This window comes from Lynx rufus, unplaced genomic scaffold (assembly GCF_022079265.1).
Source record: "Lynx rufus isolate CCGP_SWC_20201006 ecotype Redwood Valley unplaced genomic scaffold, mLynRuf1.p SCAF_31, whole genome shotgun sequence".
Taxonomy (NCBI): Eukaryota; Metazoa; Chordata; class Mammalia; order Carnivora; family Felidae; genus Lynx; species Lynx rufus.
This window is the reverse complement of record NW_025814847.1, coordinates 5,519,591-5,543,462: the sequence shown is the minus strand read 5'-3', so window position 1 is coordinate 5,543,462 and position 23,872 is coordinate 5,519,591. Positions and strand designations below refer to the sequence as shown.

Sequence of the window (23,872 nt, the reverse complement as noted above, 5' to 3'; positions counted from 1 at the left end):
TCTGCATGGACCATGAAGTTAGCCAACATGCTAAATAACCAGAGCGAAGGGAGAAAGGCCTAAAGAAAGCGCAGAAGCGGGAGAGCGGCCTGCTAGCCTGAAGGCCCCTCCCATCACTGCTTCTTACCTGGCATCCCGAGGAGGCCACCAGGCACAGACAGCTGGGGCGCCTGCGCGAAGTTGGAGAGCATGGAACGGGCAGATGTGGGTATGCCGCGCTGGAGGCCGCTCTGGGGCTGTGGAGCCTGTGACAGGGAGCAGACAGCGGGTCACCAGGTGGCCGCGACGGAAGGGGTGGGGGGGGGGTAGGGGTCCGGAAGAAGGACTTCCCAGCAAAGGCGGACACGCTGGGATCCACGGCTGGCAAACCACCCCAGACGGCCTCACCTGCCGAAGCGTGTGATGTCTCATGATGGTCTCTTGTTTACTGACACTGGACACGGCCGGAGCCGCAGTGGGGGAAAGGGCTGCCTGCTGCTGTAGTCGCTGTTCGATTTCCTGTCGGGAGTCAGCAGGTCAGCTTGGCAGGACAGCACCCAATTTCCTGCCCAGGAAACCTAGGGCTCCTCCTATTTCTACTGCTGCCGACACGACAAGTAGGAGGGATATGGAGAAGGCAAGCTGGGGCTCTGGGCACAAGGAGCTAGCCCTGCTTTGCTGATTAAGGGGTCCGTCTGTCCAGGAAAAGCTGGCGCTCAGATGCTGGCAGGAGACGCCTGGGTGGTGGCGACCAGCTGACGGACGTGATGGTGAGCAGTTTACGGAGGTTTTATTTTTGACTCCTGTCTACCTGTTTTCCAGAAGGTCCCTGGACGCCACCCAAAGGGGTCTGATGGGTGGTGGGGTGGAAGCAGGACTGAGGGGAAGGATCCAAGCTTCCCAACACATCTTCCCCTCGCCCAGACCGCAGCGCACGCCCGCTCCCTCCTTGCCGTTCCTCTTCGCCGGGCCACATTACAGTCCATTCTCTCCTGGGTCATTCCCTTGTCAAATATGGACTGCAGAGAATTCGGTCTCTCTGAGAGATTTCCAGTACAAATATAATCCCTCCCACCAAAATCCATTTGTTTGAGGAGGACAAGAAGTTGAGGGATTTCTTCGGCCGCCACCAGAGAAAGCCACATGTCTGCCTCCTGTCTGTCCCCACCCTGGACCACACTGTCATTCATGCTCTTGCCCCACCAGAGACAGTCACACGGAGATCAGCAGACAGATCGGTATGGGGAGGAACAGGGAACCCGGGCCTCCAGGCCGTCAGGACTGTGGGGATCGCACAGACAAATCCTCTAAAAACTAGAAGGAGCTACCTTTTGGGAAAACCCAACCTGAGTAGGTGGTTGGGGAGACATCAGGATTCTTACCTGTTCCTGCTGTAGGGCTTTAACAAAAGCATTTTTCAGCCGGTTGGTGTGTTCGGCCTTTAGAGCCTTCTTCTGGTTGGAGGTCATACACTGCTCACACAGAATCTTACCATTCTTCTCTTGCTTCCAGTGAGGGGTGAAATCTGTGCGGCACTGGGCGCAAACAAAGGGTTCGACCCGCAGGAGTGAGGCACAGCTTTTGCCTAGATGCCAACAGAGAGAGCAATCAGGGCCTTCGCATCTCCCCATCTCCCGATTCTCTTCACCAAATGAATTTTTCAGGAGGTTATTCTGCTGAATTCAGAAAGAGACTCTACAAGAAGAGTACTCTGCAGTTTATAAAATAACTTTTATTTCATTCGACTGTAACAACATCCTTTAGGGAATTCAGACGGTACCGTCCCCACTTCCAGAGGAGGACACGAAGAAACAGAGCTCCTGAGGGCAAAGCTGAGACAAGAACCCGGGTTTGCGGACTTTTAGTACAGCAAGAAGGAAGCGTGCTAACTCACAGGGCGGCACAGGGTCTGCGACACAGGCTCCTTAGCACGTTTTGACCTCAGACCGCACTGCCACGTTTACACCGTTTAGTTACCAGCGTCCGAATTAGACCCGTTTAGAGTCAATGCTGAGCCCTTCAGGCACCTTCCTCCACCGTCAGGTGTTCCCCTAAGTCCGCATGTCTGGAACCTCGGGCTTAATAACTTCTGTTAGTGTCCATGCTTCACAGTCTGGGTCAGCTCTGGGTCACAGCTTCCACGTGGTCACGGTCACCTACTCAGTCAGTACACCTACTTTCCCACCTGTAAGTCCTCAAGTGGCAGGGACTGAACGTAACAACGCAGCGCAATGCCACACAAGCGCTGACGTTACACGTAAGTGTTCTAGTCACCAAATTGTGTATACATCGTGCTGGGCACCACTGAAAAGGACCAAACGATATCCTGCCAAAAATATACACGATCTACAAGATACAATACAAATGTTAAGCCTAAGATATACAGACACACAAAAGGCATTTCCGAGTAACGAACGGGAGGTGGTCTGACAACAGTAAGAACAGGTTACTTGACGTCACACAGCGCCCTGGGATACGCGGCCCCGGTCAATCAGGCTTGGCAACCTCCTGTGTAGATAAAAGACTGACCACAAAAAACGGCCTCACCTTGGCTGTCGATGACACTCTGTACGACTTCTTCCAAGCCCACCATGTAGATGAACTCGCTGTTGGCCGCGCTAGGCAGGAAGTGGAGCAGGGGAGCAGGAGGTTTAGGCGGTGGAATCTCCAGGAGGGTCTTTTCCAGCTGTTTGCGGAGAGCCAGTTTGGCGGCAGCCTGGGAGTTGGCGGCATCGGTCATGGCGCTGGGGCTCGGCAGGGGTGAGGACACCCTGTTCACAGTCCCCGGCTGCATGTGGGAGGCGAGGTTCATATAGATGGCAGAGGATGTTGTGCGCTGGCAGGGAACAGAAGAACTCGACTGCTGGAATGGAGGGGGCACAGGGTCAGTGGCGGGGTGCGGGGGAGGGACGGGTTCTTGCTTCAGAGGCAGAAAACGCTACCTGAGCCGAGCTGGGACAACTTAGCCTTCCCGAAACTCAGAAAAAAGGACGAGGTGTCCAACCTCGCTGAAGAGGAACTGCAGCACGCGGGAAAGGAGAACGGCAGAAGCTAGGAGGCGGAGGAACGCCAGCACGGGGGGATGCTCTCTGGCCCACATCCTCAGGCCTCTTCTTCCCCTGACCCCCGCTGCTTTCCTCCAGGCGGGTGTGAGCCTGCCGCCGCTCTGCCGTGCAGCCTCCCCTCTCCGCTCCTACTCCCGGGGAGTCCCTCCAGCTTCCACCCTGGGCACTACGATCGACACGAGCTCTACCACAATTACCCTGGCTGTCCTAGAGCTTCTCTATGTCCCAAACCGTACGGTCTGTGGTCCTTCCAACAGGGAAAGCAAAGACAAGACTTCTCTGTTTCCATATTAGGACTTTCTCACCGGTTGGTAATTGATGGCAGGATTCATGTTGGGTGTTGTGGTGCGTACAAGGCCAGGCTTAGGTGGGCCCCGCTGACCCTGTAGCTGGGCTGGGTTTGGTGCAATAACACGTTGGGACATCAACATATGTGGGAGGGTGGTACTGGTCGCGGAGCGGATGACACTGTGACCCTGAGGGGGAAGAAGAAGAAAAGAAGCAGTCATAGGTGGTCAAACGCTCCACCGACATGCTAGAGAGAGAACACTGCCTATAACACACAGCTGAGTGGGAAAACAGAAACACAGCGAGACTCGGGAATTCTGTCTACTCCTAGACGAGAAAGGGCCAAGCTAGAAACCTCCAGAGAAGAAAAACCACAGTGGGAAGAGGAGGATTACTTGTCCCACTGTGCCACCCAGTAACACACAGCCAGTCAGCGAGGAGGGACCAACGGGACTGTGTGCAGCACCAGCACCTCTACCATGGCCAGGTTCTTCTACGATCGTCACAGAAGTCCCAAACCGGAGCTGGGATACACGGGGCCCCAAGGCAGGTTACGCACCTGTAATGTTCTCAGACTCTGTGGTTCCACCCCTTGGGCCCCAGGCCGGGAGGGAAGCTTGGACAGGCCCTGCTGTCCCCCATGGGCAGGAGATGGCTGCACGATGGACGCCGCGTTCTGCACAACCGGGGTCTGGGGGAGAGAAGACAGAATGAAGAAACAGAGGCAGAAGTCTGGTACACTCCTGGACTTTAAAAATCCCCAGTCAGTGTGAAGCTTCTGTTGACCAGAAGGAAAACCGAGAAAAATGGAATCAAGGTTTTCTTGATTAGGGCCTACAATTAAAAAAAAAAAAAAAAAAAAAAAGAAAAGAAAGAAAGAAAGAAAAAAGAAACCACTCTTCTTAGAAACTAAAAAGCACGGAACTGGACAAGAATGGGCCACCCAGCTGAACCTACCTGGGTGAGGCCACTGTCAGACCCAGCCCCTTACTTCCAGGGCGCAGTCAGTACCTTCTGGACTACGTTCTCCTTCTGGAGCTGGCTCTGCCGCAGCTTCTTCAGCAGCACCAGCCGGGCTTCTTCCAATCGCAGCTCGTCCCTCAGCTGCTTGATGAGCTGCTGCCGCTCCTCAATGCCTTTCCCCTAAGGAAACACGAGGTCCCTCAGCTACGGGAGCAGGCACCCAGAGTCCCCCTTCCTGCGAGATGGTCTCTTCTTCCAGGGCTGAGCTCTGGATCTTGCACACGCAGCAGAAGGAGTAGTGGGGATTACTGTCTCTGTGTCCCCGGATCTAGCTCAGGGCTGGGAACCAGCAGGTGCTCAGAAGATGCTTACAGAACATGAATGCTAACCAACCAGATTCCTGGCAAAATAGAAGACGGGGCAAAGGGAGATGCAAAGGGAACTGTTCTTGAAAACACTGTTTCCGGGGTGCCTGGGGGGCTCAGGTGGTTAAGCATTGACTTCAGCTCTGGTCATGACCTCATGGTCTGTGAGTTCAAGCCCCCCGTCGGGCTCTGTGCCGACAGCTCGGAGCCTGGAGCCCGCTTCGGATTCTGTGTCTCCCTCTCTCTCTGCCCCTCCCCTGCTCACGCTCTGTCTGTCTCTCTCAAAAATAAATAAAACATAAAAAATTTTTTCTTTTTTTTTTTTTTAAATTTTTTTTTTTTTCAACGTTTATTTATTTTTTGGGACAGAGAGAGACAGAGCATGAATGGGGGAGGGGCAGAGAGAGAGGGAGACACAGAATCGGAAACAGGCTCCAGGCTCTGAGCCATCAGCCCAGAGCCCGACGCGGGGCTCGAACTCCCGGACCGCGAGATCGTGACCTGGCTGAAGTCGGACGCTTAACCGACTGCGCCACCCAGGCGCCCCAACATAAAAAATTTTTAAACACTGTTTCTAGAACTTATTAAGCCAAGTTTCTTCTAGATATACATAAAAACTTAGGAATTTCTCCACATCATGAGAACCAGGGTACAGTGGTTCCAGCCAAGAGTTTATTTCTGTGACTTACTGAGTTTTCACTTTCCAAAGATAAATTATACTGAATATGCTTTGTCACACTATCTTCTTCACTTGATTCTCATAATGCCCTCTAAAAGGGCATGCCCTCAGGGCACCTGGCTGGTGGCTCAGTCAGTGGAACCCAAGACTTTTAATCTTAGGGTTGTGGGTTTGAGCCCCATGTTGGGTGTAGAGATTACTTAAAAATAAAATATATACATATATATATATATATATATATATGTATATATTTTAACGTTTATGTATTCATTTTTGAGAGAGAGAGAGAGAGAGAGAGAGCGCGCGCGCGCGCATTCGTGGGGGAGGGGCAGAGAGAGAGAAAGAGAATCCCAAGCAGGCTCTGCACCACCAGTGCAGAGCCTGACACGGGCTCAAACCCATGAACTGTGAGATCATGACCTGAGTTGAAGTCAGATGCTTAACCGATTGAGCTACTCAGGCACCCCAAAAATATAATCTTGAAAAAAAAAAAAATAGTAGCACCTAAGTGGCTCAGTGAGTTGAGCACCTGACTCTTGATTTAGGCTCCAAACGTGACCCCAGGGTTCTGAGATGAAACCCCTCATCAGGCTCTGCACTGGCTGTGCACCCTGCTTAAGACTCTCTCTCCCTCTGTCCCTCCCCTGTGCACGTGCTCTCTTTCAAAAAAACAAACAAAAAACAGTAAAAAGTAAATAAATAAAATGCCCTTGAAGCTGAGAATTATTTATAAAAAGTTTCATCAACAGGTTATTTATTTATTTAAGAAAAAATTTATTTTTGAGAGAAAGAAAGAGAGGCAAAATGTGAGCAGGGGAGGGGCAGAGAGAGAGGGAGACCCAGAATCTGAAGCAGGCTCCAGGCTCCAAGTTGTAAGCACAGAGCCTGACATGGGGCTCGAACTCACAGACTGCGAGATCATGACCTGAGCCGAAGTCGGACGCTTAACTGACTGAGCCACCCAGGTGCCCCTGTGGGTAGTTATTTAGATTCAAAAAGTAAACTATAGGGGCACCTGGGTGGCTCAGTCGATCAAGTACCTGACTCTTGATTTCGGCTTAAGTCATGATCTCATGGCTCATGGGTTCGAGCCCCATGTCGGGCTGTACCCTGGCAGCATGGAGTTTGCTTGGGATTTTTTCTCTCTCCTTCTCTCTCTGCAACTCCCCTGCTTGCTCACACTCTCTCGCTCTCAAAAATACGTAAACTTAAATTATTAAGATGGTAAATTTAAAAAAAGTAAATTATAAAAAAAACAGAACTGGGTCTCTTAGGGAACTAAACAGGAGCAAAAATGAAGAGAGAAATCATTTTCTCTTTCTTCTCTCTTTTTTTACCTTAAACATCTCTAGGTTGGCTGCTTTGAGTCTTTCTTCCATTCGGGAGCTGGAGCGGGGACTGGAAGCCTCATTATCAGATAAAACAATGATGTCTGGGGAGGGAGTCAGCCTCCCACGGTCTGGCTCACTAGATAAGAAAAGAAAAAATTAAGGTATTTCAACAATTAAGAAAACTTCTTTTGCACGCTGAACAAAGAAATCCAAGGGAACTTAGGTCTGTCTCAGTTCACTCAGGAGATTCAAATCTTAGGACACAGACGACACCAAGATGTGAGTGGTGACAAATCCTCAGCAAGTGTGCTCTCCATCCGAATGCCTTGTGCAGGGACCAGACACACGGTGACTGGCTTCAGAAATGGGAGTGAGAGGTGAGTGTTCTCCTCACATCCATTTGAATCAAAACTCTAAACGCTTCCCCTGTATCTCACTTCCCTGTGGGTTGTCTCATTAGTCACGCAGAGGCTCAAGCAGGGAACAGCCAGCCGGGCGGAGGAAGAAGGGCAAGGGCAGAGCTTGGGTGCGGAACGCCCGCTGCTGTGGAGGCAGCTCGGTCCACCCTGCGCCGCGCGGCCCTGGCTGCCTGAGGGTTGACAGAGAGGAGCTCACAGGACAGCCCCAGCGGCAGTCCCAAGTTAAGACCCAAGGAGGGACTGTGCCAGCTGCCTGAGGGGAAGGACCGGCCAAGGCTACAGCTGATGGCAGACCGGAAGCCCTAAACCGCATCTCTGGGACTGGCAGCTACTTAGCAGATTTGTACTCAGCATCTTCCCTCAAAGATACACTCTCCAGAAACGACTCTGAAATCTTAAGTCCTCCTCAAAGGCTCCCCTGTATTTCAGTTCTCACTTACTAGACAATTGTGGTTTTGGTCTTTCGGGGCTAGTTAAAAGCATCATACTTATTTCTCTAAGATGATAAAAATGGCACTCCCTAAGAGCCGGATGACCAGAATTCTGGAAATTCTGAAGGCCTCAGGTTCCCAAACCAATGACCACATCTTTTAACTCTCTGATTTCTTAAAAACAAAAAACAAAACAAAAATTAATGTTTATTTATTTTTCAGAGAGACAGAGACACAGTGCAAGCTGGGGAGGGGCAGAGAGAGAAACACAGAATGTGAAGCAGGCTCCAGGCTCTGGGCTGTCAGCACTCAGCCTGACATGGGTCTTGAACTCACGAACCGTGAGATCATGACCTGTGCTGGATTAACCGACTGAGTCACCCAGGTACCCCCTAACTCTGATTTCTTAACTCAAAGATATCTTCCCAGACCCTACTTCCTTGAGTTCTTCAGTACAGTTAGGAATACACAGACTTAAAAGCAATGTGTTTTAGTTCTTACTTAAACATGAAACCCACATCCTTAACACCCACAGACCTTTAGTCCTGAGAACCTTTCTACCATTTCTCTGGGTCTCTTGTCTCAGCTGCTGTTGGGACATGGATGCCCAGGGGCTTTGAACAAAATACCCTGGATAGTTGGGTTAGGCATTCAATTTCTCAACTGGGCTGAATTACTAAAATCAACGAAATTTGGGGCATCTGGAAGGCTCGGCTGAGCATCTGACTTGATCTCAGATCGGGTCATGATCCCAGGGTCATGGGACCAAGCTCCTTGTTGGGTTCTGCTCCAAACTAAGCACGGAGCCTGCTTGGGATTCTCTCTCTCCCCCTCTGCCCTTCTCCCCCGCTCACACGCTCTCTAAAATTAAAAAAAATAAAATAAAATAAACCAAATTTAGCTGAGAACATAAAACCGAGGCACAGAATGACACACACGACTGTCTTGGAAACCATCAGGTTTGTCTGGATTGCTCTACGAGCACTGGTCCCAGGCAGCTGAGTGCGTGGGGTCACAGAAAAAGAAGCCGCTAGAGGGAGAAGGGCCTTTCTTCCCCTAACCCCACAATGCTGGAGTAACGGTCAGGCTGACCTGAACTCCTTTTCTGGCGATTTTCTCACTTCTGCGTTCCTTCACCCTTGCCGCCGCCCCGCCCATCCCTGACACCAACACGGGTGAATGATTTTGAGATCTGGCAGACCTCCACCTTCACTCGGTTCTCCAATGTTCGTCCACACCAACAGTCCCAATCTCCTTCCATTCTGTTCAGGGCTGGATACACGCGTCAAGGCTATCTCGGAGCTAAGGGACTCCTCCTGCTCAAATGAGCGCCTCCTGCTGCTTCGGGGTGGCTCGGCAACAAGGCAGGCAGGGCCGTTCCTGGGTGGAGGCTGTGGAAACGGGCGGCATTTGCTGGGAAGCTGTGCCCGAGAACAACCCTGAGACTGTACCCCTGGATGCGACCAGACCCGCGGGCATCAGGTGCAGCACAGGCCAGGTGCGGCCCAGGTTTTGTCCCATCCTTCAAGGTTTTTGTTTGTTTGTGTTTTAACTTGTGACCTGGGATTCTGGTCTCATTTATTAAACTTTCCAGGAACAGAAATGATTTTTCCGCTTTCCCAAACGTGTATGTGATTTACATCATTTGACGTTCTTAAGTATGAAACTCCAGCCACAAAAGCCTGACTTGTTGCTGACATCACTCACGACTCAGACTGGCAGGTTCCCAAAACCTGTGTACCTCCTGATCCTCCTTCTGGTAGTAAAAACAACTAAATAGAAAGAAAACTGCTGTGTTTTGCTAGCATTCCAAAACATAAGCAAACGCTGGTTTCACATACACCTGATTTCATATAGTTTGTAACCTGTCCAACTGATGACGATTACGATATGGCTATCACTGATACCACGGGCTCTTCATTATTTCTGCTTTTAAATTCTCTCCTTTTGTCCATATCAAAGAAACTGTTGCTCTCCTTGCTGAACAATCTATCAATCCCATTCATTCTTAGAAAAAGCTTGGGGCTAAGTAGAAATAACTGTCAGTGTATCTGGGGAAAGGGAAGAAGAGTGACAGAGGCCAGTAGGGCCTAGTTTTCCATGTAGAATGGGGATCTAGATTGTTTACATCAACCCCCTTTTCCTGAGACCATTATTATTATTTTTTTAATGCTTATTTATTTTTGACAGAGAGAGAGAGACAGAGCATGAGTGGGGGAGGGGCAGAGAGACAGAGAGAGACAGAGAGAGAAAGAGAGAGAGAGAAAGAGAGAGAGAGAGAGAGAGACAGATCGGAAGCAGGCTCCGGACTCCGAGCTGTCAGCACAGAGCCCGACGCGGGGCTCGAACCTACAGACCGCGAGATCATGACCTGAGCCGAAGTCGGACACTCAACCGACTGAGCCACCCAGGAGCCCCTCCTGGAGACCATTAAAAACAGCTCCCAGTTTCCAGAGGCTCAAGTTTCAAAGCTCATTCCTCTAAAATAAAATTAAATGCAATGGTAGGGTTTTCAAGGTAGTCTGACTTTTTAATACAGACTTTATTTATTTAGTACAATACCAATAATAGCACTAGTGAGATCTCACCAAAATGTGTGACAGTGCTTCTATGAAAAATGCACTTTCAGGGCCAATTTGGGATGTGAGGAATCCGTCCAACATTTCTCCTCTTCCTCCTCCCCATTCAAGTAGGATCAGTTACTTGCTCCAGAGCGGGGAGGGTAGTTATGGGGCAAGTGGGTTGCTCAGGGGCATGATCTCATTCATCTGCTTTCTTTTTTTTCCCCCCAAAGGATCTAAGGGTTAATCTACTTTCATAATATTCAGCTCACACTACATATAGCTTCCAAGCTATCTGAGGATTTTTCTCCTATTTTATGGCCAATAGGGAATTTATCTAAAGTTTCCTAAGGGTTTTAAGTGCTATTACCAAGAATAATGTCCCCTCACTGGGTGTGGCTTAAAAAAATAATCCTGGGGGGGCGCCTGGGTGGCGCAGTCGGTTAAGCGTCCGACTTCAGCCAGGTCACGATCTCGCGGTCTGGGAGTTTGAGCCCCGCGTCGGGCTCTGGGCTGATGGCTCAGAGCCTGGAGCCTGTTTCCGATTCTGTGTCTCCCTCTCTCTCTGCCCCTCCCCCGTTCGTGCTCTGTCTCTCTCTGTCCCAAAAATAAATAAACGTTGAAAAAAAAAAATTAAAAAAAAAAAAATAATCCTGGGATAGTACTTATAAGTGTACATTAGAAGCTAGAGAAAGTGGGGGCGCCTGGGTGATTCAGTCAGTTAAGCGTCGGACTCTTGATCTCAGCTCAGGTCTTAATGTTTATTTTTGAGAGAGACAGAAAGCACGAGTCAGGGAGGGGCAGAGACAAAGAGGAAGAGAGAGAATCCCAAGCAGGCTCTGAGCTGTCAGCACAGAGCCTGATGTGGGGCTCGAACACATGAACTGTGAGATTATGACGTAAGCCAAAGTCGGGACGCTTAACTGACTGAGCCACCCAGGAGCCCCTCAGCTCAGGTCTTGATCTCAGGGTCATGAGTTCAAGCCCCGTGTTGGGCTCTGCATTGGGCATGAAGCCTGCTTACATAAAAAAAAGAAAAAACAAACAAACAAACAAACAATCTGGAGAAAAGAAACGCAGGTAAGGCTGTAACTGTTCCCTCCTCCTTCAGTCCTAAGACAAATTCAGCAGGGTCAGCAGGAGGGCAAGTGGACACTAAAGATTACTTCCCATGCCCTATCAGCTGTATCCGAACAATTAACAAACTGAATGTTCTCAAAGCGAAGGTGGTCTCACTGTGACTCACTGGCTCGGAAGTCGTGAGTCTTCTCACAACGGACGACTGGCTCAGCCAGTACCTCTTTTTAGCACGTGCTCCACTGTTTCAAGTACTCAACCTTGACAGATGCCCGAGAGAAGCCCCGTGAAGATGTGTGCGTGTGAGAGCGGGCGCACAGGAGTGGAGCGTGTGAACCACGATGAACGCTTATGCGTGCGTGGAGCCCACGGAGGGCGGTACACACACAAAGCAAGAACGGAGAGAACTGCCACGTGAAGACGACTGCCCTGTTCACACAAGAAAAGCCAGCCCATGCTTCTGGATGTACTAGAAGCTGGGACTCCAGCACAAACATTCTAAACCTCTCAGGATGGTCTGAAGAAAAGACTGAGGCCCTCCTAAAATGGCTGTAAGATCAGAGTGGAGCGCGTGTTATCTCACTTCCCACTGGCATTATCAGCTTTATGGTGCCTCCTTCACCCAGAGATGACCACTTTATCTTAAGGGCACAAGCTATAGGATTCTCTGTATGCTAAGCAAATACGTGAGGCACCGAGTTTCACCTGGAAATGAGAGGAATTTACGGTCAAGCCAGATGGCACACATACATTTTCTCTCAAGGAGGTTTAGGATGAAAAACACCTCCTCTCATTGGAAATCTTTCCTTTTCCACTCCACTTCCATTGTTTATGAGAAGACCCTATTGCCGGAGGCAGCCGACCTGAGCCATACCTCCGCCTGGCACTCATATCCACAGGCTCATCGCTGATGTTTTCTTTGCCTGGCCTTCCAGCAGTCCTGGTGTCGCCATGAGGCCTGAGATTCCCATTGAGTTTCTCTTCATAGCCCTTGACACCACTGCCATCCTGTTTGGTGGGCAACTCATGTGGCACATCGAGATTCGCCAGATCCTTCCGTTTGAGCAGCGCCAGCATCTTCAGGCGTTCCATGGCCTCGTGCCCCTCCATTTTGAGTCGCTTAGCCAGGACATCGTCTCGCTCATCTGCCGGGTCCAAGCTCCGCTTCAACAGGTTCAGGCGAAGAGCATCTTCTGTCATCCTATCCATCCTGTGGGAAGGAAAATACAAGTGAGATCGGAACACAACCCCTTAAACAGTCCGTAAAGAAAGAGGATGGGTGGTACAGGTATTCGGAAGAATCACAAGAGCGCCTGGCTGGCTGAGTCGGTAGAGCGTGTGACTCTGGATCTAGGGCTGTGAGTCTGAGCCCCACGTAGTGTCGATCTTACCAAAAAAGAATCATCGTTACATGGAAGTTCAAAGATCACTGAGCTAGGGGCGCCTGGGCGGCTCAGTCGGTTGAGCGTCCGACCTCGGCTCGGGTTATGATCTCAACAGGTCACGAGTTTGAGCCCCGCGTCGGGCTGGGTGCTGACGGCTCAGAGCCTGGAGCCTGCTTTGGATTCTGTCTCCCTCTCTGTCTGCTCCTTCCCTGCTCACACTCTACCTCTCTAAAAATTAAGTAAAACCATTAAAAAAAATTAAAAACGACAACAAAAAAAATCACTGAGGTAAATATCAACACTCCATTTTCCCAGAACACCTGTATTAAAGGAGATTTCTCCACTCAACTTCAGCAGTGGAAAGTAGGCCTCAAGTGTCTTCTAGTTGTTGAGGTCCTGACTATATCACCGCTCTAATCACCTGGATGGTCCATTAAGAGCCTACATCTCTCAGAAAATAAACATTCTTTTGTGGCTGCTTTGCGGTGCCTGTATGCTCAAACCATCCGCACCGGTTTTACCTCCCACACCAAATTCTTCTCCTGGAAAAGACCTCTTTCACGGACAGGGAAGTTCCCCGGGCCACTCAGGCATATCTTTCATCGGCTCATCTTATTGGACACAAAAGAGAAAGCTGAACGAAACGAAGAGCGTTTAGCGGGCAGCCTCGACTGTCTGCAAGCAGCAAGAATCAGAAGGGCCCACAGTTACCGCCTCAAGGCTGTACAGATAGAGTCAGTATCTTAAGATACCTGGCTTTAATGAAAGACTCAGGTGTTTAGGCTGATAGGAGGGAATACTTTCTCTATTTATGCAGCTTAAAGGCAAGAAAATTATCATTTTCCCTTCTCACTTTGATTTTTTTACACTGACAAAATCTAAATACAGAACTTCTTCCACACTTGAAAATCCAGGGCTGTTTTCCTGGTAGGAAATAGCAACGAGGCACTGGAAAGAAAATTTTCTGAGTCTAGAAACATAGGCTCAAACTGCTAATTACATTTATAAGATCAAATATTTAGTAAGTTACTTTACCTCCCTAAAGCTCAGTCTTATCTGTAAAAGTGGGTACTTAGAAAGTGCTCAACAAAATTTAACTGTTTGTTTTTTTTTTAAGTTTTATTTTTATTTGAGACAGAGACACACAGCAAGCAGGGGAGGGACAGAGAGAGAGGGAGACAGAATCCCAAGCAGGCTCTGAACTGCCAGCAGAGCCTGACGTGGGGCTTGAAGATACCCCATGAAGATGCTCAACAAAATGTAATTTCTATGCCCTAGGGTTATGACCTCCTCTATACTTGAAGATACGACATGAGGCCCAATGACTCACAGACTTAAGTAGCAGGACAGAGAAGACTATAAGTGTTAACTGGTGCTCTTGAAAAGAAAAATATGTATGTGCTTGAGGCATCTTTTTTTTTTAATTTTTTTCTTTTAACATTTATTTATTATTGAGAGACAGAGCATGAGCATGGGAGGGGCAGAGAGAGGGGGAGACACAGAATCTGAAGCAGGCTCCAGGCTCTGAGCCGCCTGCACAAAGCTGGACGCGGGGCCCGAACCCACAAACCGTGAGATCACAACCTGAGCCGAAGTCGGATGCCTAACCGACTGAGCCACCCATGCGCCCTCTGAAGCGTCTTCCTTCTTGCAGTGAGGAGTAAAATAAGAGCTATTTGATCCTTTTCTGGGTATGACAAAAAAAAAAAAAAAAAAAAAAAAAAGAGTAGCCAATAAAAGAGTATTCAACAAAAGGAAACAGACATTTTGGAGATCAGAAAAAAAAAAATCAGAAGCTAGATCTCTGAGTTTTTTGGTAATGTTTCTTAATTCTCTCTTAAAAAAATCGTTTTTTAATGTTTATTTATTTTTGGGACAGCAACAGAGCGCAAGCAGGGTAAGGGCAGAGAGAGAGGGAGACACAGAATCCGAGCTGTCAGCACGGAGCCCAACGTGGGGCTCAAACAGTGCGATCATGACCTGAGTCAAAAGTAGGACACTTAACCGACTGAGCCACCCAGGCGCCCCTAATTTTTTAAAAGCTCAGGCTTATTGAGACATAATTCACACATCACATAATCCACCTTTTTAAAGTGCATACTTCAGTGGTTTTGATTCAGAGTTGTGTAACCACTGCCACAATCAATATTAGAACATTTTTATCATCTCCCCCCTAGAAAACCCATATCCATTAGCAGTCTCTCTGCCCCCAACTAATTTACTTTTTGTTCCTAATTTGCCTGCTTTGGACTTTTCATATAAATGAAGTCATACAATATAGGATCTTTTGTGACTGGCTTCCTTCATTGAGCATCATGTTTTTAAGGTTCATTCATGTTTGAAGCCTGTGTTTGTACTTGGTATCTTTTCACGGCCAAATGATAATCTACTTGTTTACCCACTTATCAGTTGGTGGACATTTGATTTCCCCCCTTTTTGCTATTATGAACAAAGCTGCCGTGAACTTTTGTGTACAAGTTTCCGTGTGAACGTGTTTTCAGTTCTCTTGGGTGTACACTTAGGAGTGAACTGTTGGGCCCTGCGGCAGCTCTTTGTTCAACATTAAGAAGCGTTAGGCTGCTTTCCAAAGCAGCAGCACCATTCTGTGTCACTGCCAGCAGCGTGGGGGGGAGGGTTCCAACTTCTCCATATCCTCTTTGTTCTAACAGCTTCAGACAGACATGTTATAGAGCATACAGACATTCTGTAGCTACAGGTCCCCCTAAAGATCTGTGTTATTTCTTTTTTTGTTTAATGTTTATTATTTAGAGAAAGAGAGAGATGTTTATTTAGTGAGTGCATGTGTGTGCTCACAAGCAGGGGAGGGGCAGAGAGAGAGGGAGAGAAAGAATCCCAAGCAGGCTCCACGCTGTCACTGCAGAGCCCGACTTGGGGCTTGATCCCAGGAACCGTGAGATCATGACCTGAACTGAAATCAAGAGTCTGGTGCTTCACCGAATGAGCCACCCAGGCGCCCCATGGTATGTGTTATTTCTAAAGTGGTATACCTCTGAAAAATACCCCCAGGTGGAAACTGGAAAGCTCAGTACTACAGAACAGCAAGAGTTAGGCTCTAACTCCACAGTAACAGTGTTCCAGGTAACTTGATGGACACCTCATATTGAGAGCACCACTAAGAATCTCATGGGGAGTTGTAGGTGGGAAAAGTCTGTTACTCAACTGATCATACACCTAGATGCAAAAAATACTCCAGAAAAGCACACAGCAAGATATACAAATGCAAATTAATATGGTAGTGTGTTCTAAGTTTTGAGACAAATTATATTTGTGAGCACTGAAATCAGAAGACAAAGCAACAAAACTCGATAACCTAGAGCTGAATGGAGTTTGGGAAGGCATCATTATCCTGGCTTCTCGAACGGTTATACAAACAGTTGAATACTGCTCAGGTAATTCCCTTTTATCATACTCTAATGAAATAAATGGATATACTGAAAGTTGGAAGAAACCAGAACCAGATATTTGATTGTCTAAGGTAATTAATCTTTCCCAAGAGATGGTTTGAGAACTCTGACCAAATTTTCCTTGCCCATTCTTGACTTTACTGATCTTATTGTAAGCTCCAACTTTATGTGTTCATAGCTGGGCCTGTCTCAAAATCCAATGAAACATGGATGAATCTTGAAAACATCATGCAAAGTGAAGTAAGCCAAATACAGAAGGACAGATATTTTATGGTTCCAACTTATATAAGGTACCTAGAATAGGCAAATTCAGAGAGACAGAAAGTAGATTAGAGACTACCCATGACTGGGGGTGGCAAAAGGGCAATGAGGAGCTAAGATTTAACAGGAACAGAGTCTCTGGGGTGAAGAAAAAGTTCTTAAAATGGACAGTGGTGATGGTTTCACAACAATGTGAATGTACTTAAAGCCACTGAATTATATAGTTAAAAATGGTTAAAATGTTAAATTTTGGGAAAAAATTCAAAAGGAAAAGGAAAACAAAAAGGGAAAGAAGGGGGGAAATGGTAAATTTTGTGTTATGTATATTTTGCCACAATGAAAAAAACCCCAATGTAACAGACAAATTAAAAATGGCACAAAAGGGGCGCGTGGGTGGCGCAGTCGGTTAGGCGTCCGACTTCAGCCAGGTCACGATCTCGCGGTCCGTGGGTTCGAGCCCCGCATCAGGCTCTGGGCTGATGGCTCAGAGCCTGGAGCCTGTTTCCAATTCTGTGTCTCCCTCTCTCTCTGCCCCTCCCCCGTTCATGCTCTGTCTCTCTCTGTCCCAAAAATAAACAAACATTGAAAAAAACATTTAAAAAAAAAAATGGCACAAGAGATCCTTTTGGGTTATGGAAATGTTCTAAACCTGGATTGTGATAATAGCTTTACAACTCTGTATACTTACTAAAAAAAAAAAAAATCACTAAACCATAAACTTAAATTATACTCCATAAAGCTGTGAAAATAATATTCAATATAAACTTGTCACACAAAAATTCCTCTCCAAAAAGCCAAACAAAAATTCTATAAAATAGGGGCGCCTGGCTGGCTCAGTCAGTGGAGAGTGCAATGCTTAATCTCAGGGTTGTGAGCTCAAGCCCCATATTTAGCATGGAGCCCACTTAAAATAAAGTAAAAAGTAATTTCCTGTAAAATAAATATTGTATTTTGCCGTTTAATGTGTACCCAGTTTTTTGTTTGTTTGTTTCTTCTGGGCTGCTAATGATAACAGCTCATCTTTCTTAAGTACCTACTTAAAAGCCAAACACACTGCTAGGCACTTACCATGTGTTATTTAAATTTCCTTAACAAGTTACTAAGCAAGTGGTATTAGCCTTACTTTACAGCTGGGAAAATGTTAAATCAAGTATCCCAAGACTGCAAAGCTTTAGACAGAGCGAATCTGGAATCCCAATGCAGGTGTAGCTCACTTCAAGAATCCATTATACAGAGGGATGTATCAGAGCTGGAGAATTCTGAGAAGCAAGGTTGGGTATTCGTGAATGTGCATATCCGTCTATCATCCCCCACAAATACTATGTATATATACTATGTGCCAGGTATAGGGTTAGCTGTTAAGCTGTGAGGAATTGAGGTGAAAAAGGATCAGGTCACTGTCTTTTAACAATTTCAACCCAATAGGAGACAGATGTGCATGTAACTGAAGTAAGGATTTGGGTGTTCTCAGGAATCCATCTTCTCTGCCTTTATGTTTCAATGAAGAGGACTGAATTCATCTAGATGCAAAAGTTAGAAGTCTGGGAATCATCCCTGACTTTTAAATCTCAGTCCCCAGCTCCTATAGTCTCTTCTCCGGAATGTGAGTGTGAACATATGCAGTCCTGGCATGTTGCTGCTGGCAGCCATCTTGTGACCATGAGGGAAGGCAGGCAGCCTGCAGATAAAGCAGACACTGCGCACAGCAGAACACCGAGATGGGAGCTAATCACACAGCTGCGCCACATCAAACTGCCCTGAAGCTAGTTTCTGGATTCCAGTTACACAGACCAATAAACTCCCTTCATGTTTAAGCCAGTATAAGCTAGGCTTTCTGTTCTGTTACCTAAACTGAAAATATCTTAATGGAAGACTGTCAGAAGTGCCATGTGGGGGGCGCCTGGGTGGCTCAGTCGGTTAGGCGGCCGACTTCGGCTCAGGTCACGATCTCGCGGTCCGTGAGTTCCAGCCCCGCGTCGGGCTCTGTGCTGACAGCTCAGAGCCTGGAGCCTGTTTCAGATTCTGTGTCTCCCTCTCTCTGACCCTCCCCTGTTCATGCTCTGTCTCTGTCTCAAAAATAAATAAACGTTAAAAAAAAAAAAAAAGTGCCATGTGGAATCAAGGTGGACATATCCAAAAAACAGGTGGATACATGGCAAACAAACAGAAGAGCCAGCACTTGGGCCAGAGCGGAGATAAATATTTGGACAGGTAGAAGAGGTAATGGAAGTAATGTATGGGCAGTAAGTGAAACTGCCCAGAAAAAAAATTAATATATAATCACTCGAAAAGAGGGCCAAGGATAGAATCTTAGGCAATACCTACATTTAAGGGTTGGTTGGTCAGAGGAAACTAAGAAATAGCCAGAGGGCTGGGGGAAAACCAGGAAAACCAGACATATCAACAAACTAAAGGAGAGTTCCAGGAAGACAGTAGTTAATTATGTCCAACAATTATAGCACAAAAATGCCCAGCTTTTATTTTATTTATCTTTTGAGAGAGAGTGAGAGAGAGTGCAAGAGAGAACGCGTGCAAGGGGCAGGGTACGGGGTGCAAAGGGAGAGAGAGAGAATCTTAAACAGGATCCACACCCAGCTTGGAGTCCAATGTGGGGGTCGACTGCATGACCGTGAGATCATGACCTGAGCTGAAATCAAGAGTCTGACACTTTAACTGACTGAGCCACCCAGGTGCCCTCAAAAATGCCCAGCTTTAAATCTGCTGCTGTTATAAAAAACAAGAATGGCCAGATGGTAACACAGCTCTAGACCCATGCTTGTCAAGTTTCCATCTTACTGTTAACGCCAAACCAGAATCCAGGTTGCAGCAAAGACTCAGAGGAGCCTGAGAGAGAAGAGGCTGGAGGGATGAGCAAACTGAATTAACATCTACAGAATGCCTGCTGTGCACTAGGCAATGCATAAGCCCTTTCTATTTGCTCTCGCACTAAATCACATCACAGGATAACAGAAAACTTTTGTCAGTTAAGTTAGAAAAACCCCAATTTTCAAAACTGATAAAACTTATGCCTGTAGTTATATAAAAGTAAAACAGTATTTCTTTAACACATAAAAATAAGTTGTTCTGGGGCATCTGGCTAGCTCAGTCAGTGAAGCATGCAACTCTTAATCTCAGGGCCATGAGTTCAAGCCCCATGTTGGATGCAGAACTTTAAAAAAAAAAAAAAAAAAAAAGCTCTACACCCAACATGGGACTTGAACTCATAACCCAGAGGATCACGAGTCACATGGTTATCCAACTGGGGCAACCAGGTATCCCTTTAAAAAAAAGTTAAAAATATTTTGAGGGCATCGGGGTGGCTGTCAGTTAAGCGACCAGCCCTTGATTTTGGCTCAGGTCATGATCTCACGGTTCGGTAGTTTGAGTTCCACGCTGGGCTCTGCGCTGAAAGTGCAGAGTCTGCTTGGCATTCTCTCTTTCCCTCTCTCTCTGTCCCTGGCCCATGCATGTGCTCTCTCTCACAAATATAAATAAACATAAAAAAATTAATATAAATAAAATACTTTGGTTTAAAAATTCTAAGTAGAAATGAAAATATTTCACTTAAAATATTATACACCCATATATATACGCTCATCCTTATATGTTTTATATATTTATACATAATATATATTTTGTATATTATATATAATACATACGTATGTGTAAGATATACAGTAAAACCTTGGTTTGTGAGCGTAACTCATTCCAGAAACATGCCTGTAATCCAAAGCATTTGTATATCAAAGCAAATTTCCACATTAGAAATAATGGAAACTCAGATGATTTGTTCCACAACCAAAAAATATTCATATAAAAATGATTACAATGCTGTAATACAAAATAATAAAGAAAATATAAAGAAAAATAAACAAATTAACCTACACTTACCTTTGAAAACCTTCATGGCTGGTGTGAAGGAGACAAGAGAGAGAGGAGGGTTATTGGGTAGGACGACTTTCACTACCACTAATGGAATTCCTATCTATTGGCTCAACAGAATCCTTTTCTTTTCGTGCACCTTTAACAAGGAACCTATCCAATGACACTTACTTTTGCATCCTTTTGAGGATTTCACGGAAATGGGACATTGCATTGTCATTAAACAGATTCATCGCTCGCACTGCTGCAGCCTTATTTGGGTGGTGCTTTTCTACAGAATGTTTCACTGTTTCCCACATTTTACACATCTCCCTAATCTCATTTGAAGTGAGGGATTCTTCGGCCTTTTTTTCCTCCTCCCCTGCAGACGAGATCTCCCCCATAACCTCTTGCTGCTGCTTGCGATGCAGACCCATCAGTTTGTCGGTGTCGGCTCCTGGCCATGCTCTTCCACCAGCTCCCGACTGTCGTCCTCATTCACCTCCAGTCCCCTGGTCTTCCCTAAGGACACAGTTTCATCGACAACTGGCGGCTGCTGTTCATGAGCAAACCCCTCTAAGTCAAGTCCAAGAACACAACCAGGCCACAACTTTCTCCAAGCAGAACTGAGGGTTCTCTTGGTGACCCCATCCCAGGCTTTATCCATGATCTTCAGGCAGTAGTTCACCATGTGGAGACAATTTTTCCCAAACTCTCGGAGGGTAAGGTTTGTTCCTTCAGTCACCTTGAAGCATCCCTGAAGTAGTGCTGTGGTGTAAAGCTTTTTAAAGTTTGAAACGACGTGCTGATCCATGGGCTGGAGGACTGGAGTGGTGTTGGGAGGAAGGAACTTGACCTTAATGAACTCGAATTCCTCCAGTAAGTCGTCCTCAAAGCCTGGAGGCTGAGTATGAGTATTACCCATAACCAGCAAGGCTTTGGGTGGCAGATTCTTTTCTAAAAGGTATTTCTTCACTGCAGGACCGAAGCCCTCATTGATCCACTCAACGAACAACATACGAGTGACCCAAGCCTTGCTGTTGGACCCACACAGAACATTTAACTGGTTCTTCTGCACCTTGCATTTCTTGAAAGCTTGTGGATTCTTGGAATGAGACTTTGAAACCCCACTTGCATTAGTACAAAACAAGAGGGTGAAACGGTCTTTCATGGGCTTGTGACGGGCATTACATTCTCTTCTTCTGTAATGTACATCCTCTTTGGCATCTCTTTCCAAAAAGGCCCCATCTCATCACAGTTAAAAACTTGCTCTGGCAGGTAACACTCAGAAGCTGTGAGCTTCTGGAACTCGGTAGCGGACACCTCAGCTGCCTTAGCGTCCAAACTCAAGTCTCTGTGTGCCTCACAACACTACAGATGCCACTTAAAGTTATCAAACCATCCCCTGCTTGCTTTGAAGGCTTCTTTGTTTTCTGTTGACATACCTGGCAGTTTACTTATGAGGTCGGTGTACAAGGCCTTTGCCTTCTCACAGATAAAGTTCTCGGTCACAGTGTCACCTGCTAGTTGCTTCTCATTTATCAAAATCAGAAGCAACTTTTCTACATCTTCCAGAACACCTGGCCATTGCTTTGATAATCTCGTGACTCCTTTTGCTGCATTTGGCTCCCTATTTCTTCTTTAATACCGTGCAAATAGTTGACATCAACTTCTTATAAAATCTTGCAATTTTGGTCACTTGTATACCTTGTTTGTACTTCTTGATGATTTCCTTAACTTCCACCATAATCATCTCCTTCTCACTGCCTTTCTTTTCAACGCTTTTCTGCATGGGGGCCATTAGTTGTGATCATGTGACATTTGGTGTGACATACTACTCATAGGGCAAGACATCGCTCATTTATCAAGTTAAAATTTATTAGAAATGTTGGCTCGTCTTGCGGAACACTCACAGAACAAGTTACTCGCAATCCATGGTTTTACTGTATATAATAAATATACCCTTCTCATGAATTCTAATACTTGCCTTAATCTGAAGACTTTAACTTAATTTTTTTTTTTAGTAATCTCCACACCCAACACAGGGCTTGAATTCACAACCCTGAGATCAAGAGTCATATGCCAGGTACCCCCAAATCTAAAGACTTATTTAAAAAAAATTTTTTTTTGTAATTTTTTTTTAATGTTTTTGTTTATTTTTGAAGGAGAAAGAGAGAGACAGAGCATGAGTGGGGAAGGAGCAGAGAGAGAGAGGGAGACACAGAATCAGAAGCAGGCTCCAGGCTCTAAGCTGTCAGCACAGAGCCTGATGCGGGGCTCGAACCCACAAACTGTGAGATCATGACCTGAGCTGAAGCCTGATGCTCAACTGACTGAGCCACCCAGGCGCCCCTAAAAAAATTTTTTTTCTAATGTTTATTTTTGAGAGAGAGAGACAGAGCATGAGTGGGGGAAGGGCAGAGAGAGAGAGGGAGAGAAGAATCCAAAGCAGGCTCCAGGCTCTGAGCTGTTAGCACAGAGCCCAATGTGGGGCTCGAACTCACGAACTGTGAGATCGTGACCTGAGCCGAAGTCGGACGCTTAACCGACTGAGTCACCCAGGAGTCCCATTTAATCTGTAGATCTTCTCCAGGTTTACTTGGATTTGTGCTTATTTCATTCTACACAACGTTACCAACATTTGTAGGTGCATTTATCCATTAGAGTCAACATTTCCATCATCTCAAGGGCCCCTCCTGCTGCCACTTGATAACCATATCCACCCTTTTACCACCTCCAAACCACATCCCAAACCCTGATGACCACCAATCTGTTTTCCATACCAAAAATTTCATCTTTTCACAGATATAATAGGAACCACACAGTATACAACTCGGAGGTTGGGGTTTTTTTGTTTTTGTTTTTTTTTTTATTAAGTAGGCTCCATGCCCAGTATGGAAACCAACACGGGGCTTGAACTCATGACCCTGAGATCAAGACCTAAGCAGAGATCAGGACTTGGATGCTTAACTGACTGAGGTACCCAGGTGCCCCTGAGGTTGGCTTTTTAAAAATGGCTTTTAGTATAATTCTCTTGAGATTCATTCAAGTTGTTGCACATACCAACAGTTTGTTTCTTTTTATTGCTGACTAGTAGTCCATGATATATGAATGTACCATTATTTATTCACCTGCTGAAGGACAACAGAGTTGTTTCTAGTTTTTTTTTGTTTTTTTTTTTTTTTTTTGCTATAATAAAGCTGTGATGGACATTCATACACAAGTTTTTGCAGAAACGTAAGCTTTCATTTTTCCGGGGTAAATGCTTAAGAGAGTGGCTGCTCAGTAATATGGCAGATTACTGTTTAATTAAAATTTTTTTAAAGTTTATTTATTTATTTAGAGAGAATGAGTAGGGAAAGGGCAGAGAGAGAGGGAGAGAGAGCGAGAGAAAATCCCAAGCAGGCCTGAGCCCAATGTGGGGCTTGAACTCATGAACTACGAGATCATGACCTGAGCTGAAATCAAGACTTGAATGCCTAACCTGCCCCAATGTTCAGTTTCAGAAGAAACCACTAATGCGTTTTCCAGTGTAGTTACATCGTCACATGTCCCCGTAAGCAGTGGTTAAGAAGTTGAGTTTCTCCACATCCTCACCGGCATTTGATGCTACCCTCATTCTTTATTTCAGCCACTCTGAGAGTTCTGGAGTGGTAGCTCACTAGTTTTCACATGCATTTCTCTAATGGCTAATGATGTTGATTATCTCTTTATGTGTTTATCTGCCATATGTAAATCCTCCTTTGTGAAAACTCTCTGTTCTTGTCTTTTCCCCATTTTTT

At 46.3% G+C, this 23,872-nt stretch overlaps 1 protein-coding gene across 3 annotated transcripts in view; it reads right to left on the bottom strand.

Annotated features, from left to right (window-relative positions):
* The window catches only part of GATAD2B (GATA zinc finger domain containing 2B), an 89,184-nt gene that overhangs the window by 6,461 nt on the left and 58,851 nt on the right, over positions 1 to 23,872 (bottom strand). For 2 of the 3 annotated variants that reach the window (XM_047092989.1, XM_047092987.1), the window contains exons 2-10: positions 12,033 to 12,368; positions 6,677 to 6,806; positions 4,344 to 4,475; positions 3,892 to 4,023; positions 3,350 to 3,520; positions 2,527 to 2,842; positions 1,362 to 1,564; positions 388 to 498; positions 128 to 245 (exon numbers count right to left, since the gene is read on the bottom strand). In XM_047092989.1, coding sequence (XP_046948945.1) covers positions 128 to 245; positions 388 to 498; positions 1,362 to 1,564; positions 2,527 to 2,842; positions 3,350 to 3,520; positions 3,892 to 4,023; positions 4,344 to 4,475; positions 6,677 to 6,806; positions 12,033 to 12,367 — 1,648 coding nt within the window. In that variant the 5' untranslated portion in view covers position 12,368. The remainder of the gene's footprint in view (positions 1 to 127; positions 246 to 387; positions 499 to 1,361; positions 1,565 to 2,526; positions 2,843 to 3,349; positions 3,521 to 3,891; positions 4,024 to 4,343; positions 4,476 to 6,676; positions 6,807 to 12,032; positions 12,369 to 23,872) is intronic. The other variant, XM_047092988.1, reaches the window with a different exon arrangement.